Consider the following 8,706-nt stretch of genomic DNA (forward strand, 5'->3'; position numbering starts at 1 on the left):
TTCTCAGTCCATTGTGGATTCTGTTAATGTTTTGATGGAAACAGTATAAAGAATAAAAGGTATTTTTATATAAAATTTCTCACAATACTGATCAAAAATGGCCCAGGGTATCTTAGTGGCCTTTTTGCTCATTCCTGATCAGAGGGGTCATTTTCCTCTGTATTAATTCACTCCTACTTTTGAATGATATACAAATGTTAAAATAATGAACAAAACATCAAGAAATTAAACAATAACATTAACAAAAATATTTTGCAAAATCTGTTAGGTTTTACAGCCTTACTTTGTAAGAAAAGTACTGTGCACTTTTTAATGATTTCTGTTCCTAATCCAGTTTGTGGTTTCTCTCTACTTAAATGAGGCCATCTCTATTTATAGTATATAAAAATATGCAAGGCATTACAGCAGTCTTCAAATGAGCTGGTGTACCCGGACTAAAATTATGTTTTGATTTAAAATTTGAGAACATTTTATAACACAAAATTGACTATGCCGAAGTTGACTTTTATACCCTACCGCTGCCTCAAACGTTCCTGATGATTCATTTCCTCATATTGCACAACCTTTCTAAGTAACTATAGTTGCATTTGAGAAAGATGCTACTTTGAATATGAATCTTTCTTTGCAAGAACGGTTTTAACTTTAGCTACAGTACAATATGTAATAAAAGCTTTTCAGGAATTTTATTCAAGGGCAATGGGAAACCCAGGCACAGCTTTTTTCCGCAGCTTCATATCTCAGGATTTTTTTGTTTTGTTTCCTGATACCAAAAGATTCTCCATGACAAACAAGGCAACCTCTCCAGATTAATTCAGACCTCAGTTTCACAGGGTTCGGAAGCTTTCAATTTCCGTGCTTAATATTGAAAATAGTGTAAAAATGATAAAGCAAAAAAAGGCGTTTTAGACATGGGAGACGTTGTGAAAAGAATGAAGCAGCACAACTAACACCGCGTCGGCAAACCCTACTCCATACGCGTCACTAACGCTGCCAAATGTCGTTTTTGCCGACTCAGGTGCGCCAACAGGGCGGTAGCAACCGCCTCCCAAACGACGCGCGGACACTCGCTAAGTATCGCGATAAACCGCGCGCGGGAAAGCTACTTGGACTCCCTCCCCCACTCCCATTTTACCGTCTTCGTTGTACCAGTAACAGCCCCTCCCCTCGCCTTGGGACGAAAAGTACTGGAGGATATTCCGGTAGGCGGACACCTCCCCCTTTTCCACGGTGCCGATTGGCCAGTATTACCTCTGTCGTCGATGGACTACGCGGTGGCATTCGCGGGTTGCCATTGGTCCCGCGCTCGGGATAGAGCCGTGCGCAGATCGGCAGGGCGGGTGTGTGGGGTCGTGTGCAAACCGCGTGTGGCGCAGCCAGCAGGGACTCAACGGTAGCGGGTGGCTGGTCGTGCCTCGCGCGTGGATTAAGAAGGGAGCGGGGAATCCTTTTTAGCCCAGCCGGCCATTCCTGATCGAGCCGTCGACGGGAACGAAAGTCCGCGAAAGGTAACTGAAGTGACGGAATGGTTTGCGAGTGAGTTCGTCGGTTAGTGGGGCCTCTGTGGGCGGAGTGAGTTGAGGGAAGGAGGGCGCTGGCTCGTTCCGGCCTACTGCGCGGGAAAAAAAAGCGCCTACCTTTAACCCCGCGTTTCTTTCCAAGTAAGCGCGGGATATCGACGACCCATCGTGGCTTGGCGGTAGGTAATCGCTCCTCGTGTGGCGGGACATCCTGGAGTTGCGGGAAAAGGGAACAGGCAAGTCCCGCTCCCCGCAAGGCTCGGCTGTCTACTGGGATCCCCCCCCCCGCCCGGGCCTGTATGCGCCTCAAGGGCGACGGGATGTGAAGTTTTACGGGCCGCGTGCGCTTTGGGAGGAGAGGCCTCCTCCTGCGGCGGTATAATAGTGCGTGTGACTTGAAAAGAAAGCGAGGTGGGAAAACGTGGGAGGCTGAGGCCAGCATCCAAAGCTTGGTTTTCTGACTCGCTTGTCGGGGAAGCTGGCGCTTTGGTGGCGCCACGGCCTCCACGTGACCTGCGGCCTCCACGTGTTCGCCTGCCTAATTCTTCAGCGGCGTTTTCCCAGAGCATTATGGTTCGGGGTTGGCGTGTGTGGTGGTAGCCCATGTAGCTCACCTCACCCTTTTCTGGCGCTGATAGATATTGGTATGTTACTGAGAGAAAGAGAAAAACGGGACTCTCGATCCTAAACGTCTTTGTCTCCAATCCAGCCCCATTTGGTGGAACGTTCGTATATCTCTGCTGCCCCTTTTTAACGTCCAGGCCGCAGGCAGATATTGGGAGATTATTGCATGATTTGGGTGGTACGTTCTGTATTCTAAAATTAAGTGTAGAATCGGTCAGAGATAAGAATTTTGTCGTAGCATTCGATATAACCTGGATTGGTTAGGGATTTCAAATAGAATGGAGAAAAATTTAGGTGAGTCAAGATGAACGCAATCTGAAGACATCCGTTTCAAAAATATTATCAGATAATAAAGTCTGAAATAGAAGTAACAGTGGAATATTAATTAATCTAGGAACCTAGATAGCCACAACTAGGCAGTGGAAGTACGAATATCATGTCCAATTAAATACTGGATAAAGTATTTCATGTTGGCCTAAAAACAGCTGGTGTTTATCTGTTTAGCAGTGACTGCAGATCCTTTGATAACAAGATGATGGCATACTTGTGTATGCTAGCTATAATAGCTTTATGCTAGAAAATGTCACAGAATTAAACATTTGAGAATTCAATGAATTTGCAAATATGGGATTTTTAAATAAAGCAAACAATAGAAGTAACATAAATTACATTCTCCCCCCCATACAATACAATAGTTCTTAAAATGTTTAAAATGAATCAGCTAGAAAACATTGCCTATACATATGAAGTTAACATTGCCTACACATATGAAGCTAACGTGTTATTGCTTCACTTTGAAAGAGGCAAAAGTTGCTATTGATCGATAATAAGGATAATTGTTGCTTCTTTAATTACGATTTAATTATAAAGTCACCAGCTCTGATGTATGCTTAATGTGCAGTCAACAGTGCGGTTATTTGAATAAATCCTCAATACAAAAAGTTGCCCTACAGGCTTAACAAGTTAAACTGTACAAAAATTGAATTATTTTTAGTGGCAATTATAATGCTTCATTGGTTTCCCTAGTAAACTTGTGACAAGCTGTTTTTATTGCTGCAAAACAAGCTAAGTCCTTTATAAGGGAGACTGACGGCCATAACTACACCTGCTCAGTAGTAGTGTTGATGTAAAAGTGGTATAAAACAAATGGTGTGCCTTTACACTGATAGCAAACAAGTTCTGTGTATATTTTGAAAGAATGACTGTTGAGTGTTAAAATTACCTGGGAAACCTTTGAAGAACCTGCCTGATTTGTCATATCTGTGCAGTTTCACTTGGGCTGGTATTTTTAATAGCCGTTACTGTGAAAATTGTTGGAAACAATCATTTTGAAAAACAACATACCTTTTATAAGGAAGATCACTGATGCATAAAAAGAATGATTAGGACATTGTTATAGATATACATGGATATATCTGTAGATCCTCTGAATTGTGGGGACATAGGTTTCAAATGCAGAGAGGAAGGATTGCTGGTTTGCTACTGTGAAAAATGTGTAAATATTCTTGGTTGGCAGTGTATAGTAGCAGTAAAAAATCCCAACAGTTAATATAAGTACTATCAGTAGTCAAAGTAAATGTCTACAAAATATATATTTCTGATTTCTCTCAAATCAGCTCATTGGTAAGGTAATAAAATATGGTTTGGAAATTGAGAGAAATATATTTGGAGAAATTACATGTGTAGAAATAGGGAGAAAAAATAAAAGGGTTTATTAATGTCAACAGTTTACAATATTGGAATGTTATTTGTTTTCTGAACAGCAGAGATTTTTTATCATCTAAGTTATCTTAATTTCATACTTAGAATTCATACCAAAACACAAGGAAAACTTTTATGTAATAGTTATTGATGTATATGTGTATGTATTTTCTTAGCTGGGTCTTGTTTCAGATCCAATGAGTATCTATACTGGAAAATAATTATAATTACTGGTATAACAATGAGCCTGAAGGAAGAAATTAGATTAAATGAAAGTAAGGAAAAATTAGGAACCAAAAAATAAAGGAGAATGAAGCAGCAAATAAAAAGAACAGGATGAGATGAACATTGGCACTAGTAGTAACCAAAGAAGAGATGCAGAAGAGATCATTGATTGTGCTTTATTCTAGATAGCTGTCAAATGGATTGCAAACATTTTTTATCCATTATTTCTGTTGACTGTAAAAAGAGCTTTATCTTACCTCCATTCTAAATAATAGCTCTCTAAAAGTGGGAAGTGGGTAGGGATTACTTTAAGCATTCTTAAAGTAAAATAACTTCAGCAATAGTAAATCGAGACCTTTGAACAGTATGAAAGTGAAGATATGTTTACTTATTCAGCCCTGCAGTTTGGTATTTTGAGTAATTGACTGTAGAAGATACATAGCTAGTTTCATCAACCATTTGTGGGGCTTAGAGGAGAAAAACCAGTTAAACAAGAACATAATTCTTTTAAATCTGAATAAATTTCAGGTTTGTGATGGTAGAAATAGACAAAACACCCATTTTGTATTCATTTGTTAACATTTGTTGCTATGGCTATTATAGATTTAGAAATTATGAAAGTGGGAACTGGAATATTTTTGAATCAGTTATACTTGTAAACCATCTTGCTCTTTAGAATACTTTTTAAAAATATGATTTTGGTAGTCATCTTTCAAGATTAAAAGGATGCTTAGGTGGCAATACCAGATTTTTTAGTGTGTTTTTTCCCAGTCTGTCTCAAGTCACTGCAAAGCTTAGACTGCAGCGAGTCATATTCAGGGGAAGAATTTAGACTCCAGCATTCTTTATATTTATTTTTAAGTGGGCCTCCACCTGCTTTATCTATTCATGTCCTTGCTGTCTGATTTACTTTAAATCATAGTAGTACAGCACCCTGTTAAACTGACCTCTGAAATATAGAATCAATGTTAGTCAATGCAATTTAAGGCAAGACTTTTAAAAACTATGAAATAAGTATGATTGTAAGTATTTAAGCTTTTTATTTAATGGTGGGCATATGTCTTCTGACCCAATTTTTTGAAAATGGAAACGGTTCTCCTCTAAAAAATCTTAGTAACAATATGAAGTGAGTTATATTCTTCCAAATACTGCTTTTTTCAGTAGTTATTCTGTATGCTTTTTTCTACTCCTGGGAACAATTAAATATTCACAGAGATGATTATTTGATCTGAACACAACAGTAAGGTTTTATATGTCTCAATTTTGTACTGGACTATATTAAGCAAAAATACAAATTTTGTTGCAGTAGAAGCGGAAGTGTATGACAGATATGACCGGCCATATGGAATGAAGCAAGAGCTCTCATTTACTACTACCAAAGGCCGGGATAAAGAACCAGGTCTTTCTGGCCCCTCTAAAAATAGCAGATGGGAGATCATCCAGATCATGGGGAAAATACATGTTTTGGAATTGCACATGTCAGTATATCTTATATGTGCTTGTATGTGTATTCTATACAGCTCATTTCCCCTTTGAAAGTTGCATTGTGGATTAAAAGCCCATTAATACTATATGTGGATGTGTAGAATATTTAACAGTGTAATTTGAGATAATAAATGGTAAATAGGAAAATACTGGGGAGGGGGGAATTGAAACTTTACAGCTCAGTTTTAAAATAGTTTTAAATGATAATTGAATAACAATTGCAATTGTTGCAATCCCTTATTTTTAATCTACAGATTTTAACTTTAAGCATTGTTTGACATTTTACATATTGATGACACTTGACATTTTATATATTGTCATAAATGTGTAATGTTAATTATTCTCATAATCTATGTGGCAAAAATAAGCATTTTTACACAAACTGTTCTTATCAATGTTTTTCTCTTGCTTAGAGAAGCTAATTGGAGCAATGAGCAGTAACGAGTGCTTCAAGTGTGGGCGTACTGGCCATTGGGCTCGAGAATGCCCCACTGGAATTGGTCGTGGCCGTGGAATGCGAAGCCGTGGCAGAGGTATCTTTCCTAACAATATTTTTTCATGAGTTTGAATTCATAAATCTACCTTAATTGTTCTCTTCTTTTTTGCTGTATGCAAGATTGAGTAGCAATGAAGTAGAATTGTAGCCTTATTATAGGGATTTGAATCGATTGAACTGCTAATATTGTCTTTCTCAACAGGCTTCCAATTTATGTCATCATCACTTCCAGACATCTGTTACCGCTGTGGTGAGTCTGGCCATCTTGCCAAGGATTGTGATCTTCAGGAGGATGGTAAGTATTAATAAACAATGGAGAATAAATGCATTGTAACAGTTACACTTCGTTAAGTACATGTCCCACAACGCTATCAAGGTTTTATAGTCTTGTTTATATTCTTTTTCTTATTGTGGAAGCCTGCTATAACTGCGGTAGAGGTGGCCATATTGCGAAGGACTGCAAGGAACCCAAGAGAGAGAGAGAGCAATGCTGCTACAACTGTGGCAAGCCTGGCCACTTGGCTCGTGACTGTGATCATGCAGATGAGCAAAAGTGTTATTCTTGTGGGGAATTTGGACACATCCAGAAGGACTGCACCAAAGTCAAATGCTATAGGTAAAAATTGGTTTTGATACGAAGATGGGCATTAATCCTATACTAATATTTCAGATCAAAAGGACTGATTAATACACTAATATGCAAGAGCTTTTTCAGTTGCTTGTTCCTGCAAGCATCCCATGAATTTAATTTGGATACTTTATTGTAATCTCTACCCAGAACGTTATGGATACTAAAATTGCTATTTGTACTTTAATGTTCAGTATGTGTTAATACTGCAGATGTATGGGACATTTTGTCTCTTGACTGTGGATTTAAATCCAGTGACTACTTTTGTCAGAAATGCTGCAGAAGGTTTCTGTACATGTATTTTTCATGAGGCTAATGTTGGTTTTGTCTCATTTCAGGTGTGGTGAAACTGGCCATGTAGCCATCAACTGCAGCAAGACTAGTGAAGTCAACTGCTATCGTTGTGGGGAGTCAGGACACCTTGCACGGGAATGCACAATTGAGGCTACAGCTTAACTGTTTTCCTTTGTCGCCCCTCCTTTTTCTGATTGATGGTTGTATTATTTTTCTCTGAATCCTCTTCACTGGCCAAAGGTTGGCAGATAGAGGCTACTCCCAGGCCAGTGAGCTTTACTTGCCGTGTTAAAGGAGGAAAGGGGTGGAAAAATCGACTTTCTGCATTTAACTACAAAAAAATGTTTATGTTTAGTTTGGTAGAGGTGTTATGTATAATGCTTTGTTAAAGAACCCCCTTTCCGTGCCACTGGTGAATAGGGATGGATGAGTGGAAAGAGTTAAGTCAGACCAGCAAAGCCTCCCTGGGTTCCATGGAAGTGATCGCATGCAGGAGGAACTACGCTGGAAGTGTCTGAACTTCCACAGTAATTAATTCTATTACAATAATGGCCTTGGATTGTCTGACCTCAGTAACAGTTATAACACCAAGTATTTATATCAGGCCTTACCAAAAGCATATAGCGAAGTGGGATAAACAAACAATGCACATGCCTGTTAATGGCCACAAGAGTGAGGGAGAAATTGAAGTAACTGTAATACAATAAATGAATGTCTAATGCGAGGTAACAAGGGAATGGGAAACATTAAATATTTCAAACTAAATCAAACCCAGAACATCAGTGCTTGAGTATACACAATTTGGAGCTATTCAGGACTTGAAAAGAACTGCATTTTCACAGAAATCAAGATGTTATTTTTGTATACTATATCACTTAGACAATTGTTGAGTTTCATTTGCTTGTAATCAGTTTTTAAAGTCAGATGGTAAAAGCAATTGAAGTCCTAGAATATAGAAATGTAATTTTAAACTATCAATAAAGCTGGAGGAGGAAGGGGAGTTTGACTGAAGTTTTTTTTTGGTTTGGAGTTTATTTTTCAGGTACATGATAATATTACATAGATAAATGTAGAAATTGCTGAACAATTGACTATTGTACTACTAATGTATAAACAAAGTTAATTCCTGTATCATTTAAACTGTAGAATTTGTTAAATATATCACTTCAGAAGCAGTATTTGCATTTTTTTCTCAGGTGGCACGTGTGATATAATTAGGGTGCTTATTTACTCCTGTAAGTAAAGTAAGCTACAGTTCACAATGTTTAGACAAAAAGTGCATTTGGGAGGATTAAAGCTTGCAGTTTTAACACTGGTGGAGTGGTGGAAGGAATTCTGAGATCATAGAAAGTATCTATATTCTTCCCTGCTTTTCAGTAGCTGACTCACTTAAATCAAACAATCTATCAGTCACAAAAAATAAAACTGCATAACACTGAAAGTATAGATGCCACAAATAATTTGTATAATTTATTGTTTTACATAGGTGACAAATCAATCTTTTAGAACTGACTAAACGAGCTGTACTGTTTCTTAATATCAAACTTAATCTGTGACATTAATAGACATAAAAATTCTGATATTTGACAAACACATTGAGTTAACCCTAACTTTGTTGGGAAAAGTCTGCAGAGCCCTAAGATAAACAGTTCTAAAGGTTGAAGTTCACTCAGATGATTTTATGTTCTCTCCTATAAAAACATTGGTTGCCATCATCTGTTTTCCCCAGGATGCAG

The 8,706-nt window shown here is 38.1% G+C and overlaps 1 protein-coding gene across 3 annotated transcripts; it reads left to right on the forward strand.

Moving 5' to 3' along the window:
• Window positions 1–1,335: 1,335 nt before the first annotated feature.
• CNBP (CCHC-type zinc finger nucleic acid binding protein) lies at window positions 1,336–7,970 on the forward strand. 3 transcript variants are annotated; one of them, XM_032210008.1, is made up of 5 exons: window positions 1,336–1,505; window positions 5,966–6,085; window positions 6,251–6,343; window positions 6,463–6,664; window positions 7,015–7,970. In XM_032210008.1, the coding sequence occupies exons 2-5, from the start codon at window positions 5,983–5,985 to the stop codon at window positions 7,130–7,132; spliced, it is 516 nt and encodes a 171-aa protein (XP_032065899.1). In that variant the 5' UTR covers window positions 1,336–1,505; window positions 5,966–5,982; the 3' UTR covers window positions 7,133–7,970. The 3 variants fall into 3 exon arrangements, with proteins under 3 accessions (XP_032065899.1, XP_032065901.1, XP_032065900.1); XM_032210010.1 differs by having other exon boundaries at window positions 1,352–1,505; window positions 6,466–6,664; XM_032210009.1 differs by lacking the exon at window positions 1,336–1,505 and adding an exon at window positions 1,551–1,696.
• Window positions 7,971–8,706: the final 736 nt, after the last annotated feature.

Source organism: Thamnophis elegans, chromosome 2 (assembly GCF_009769535.1).
Source record: "Thamnophis elegans isolate rThaEle1 chromosome 2, rThaEle1.pri, whole genome shotgun sequence".
NCBI lineage: Eukaryota > Metazoa > Chordata > Lepidosauria > Squamata > Colubridae > Thamnophis > Thamnophis elegans.

What these genes read in the sequence shown, in the direction of transcription:
- CNBP (XM_032210008.1), top strand. Translation starts at nt 5,983, where the DNA reads ATGAGCAGTAACGAGTGCTTCAAGTGTGGGCGTACTGGCCATTGGGCT. An exon ending in AATGCGAAGCCGTGGCAGAG is followed by an intron (nt 6,086 to 6,250) that starts GTATCTTTCCTA and finishes CTTTCTCAACAG; the next exon opens with GCTTCCAATTTATGTCATCA. An exon ending in TTGTGATCTTCAGGAGGATG is followed by an intron (nt 6,344 to 6,462) that starts GTAAGTATTAAT and finishes TTCTTATTGTGG; the next exon opens with AAGCCTGCTATAACTGCGGT.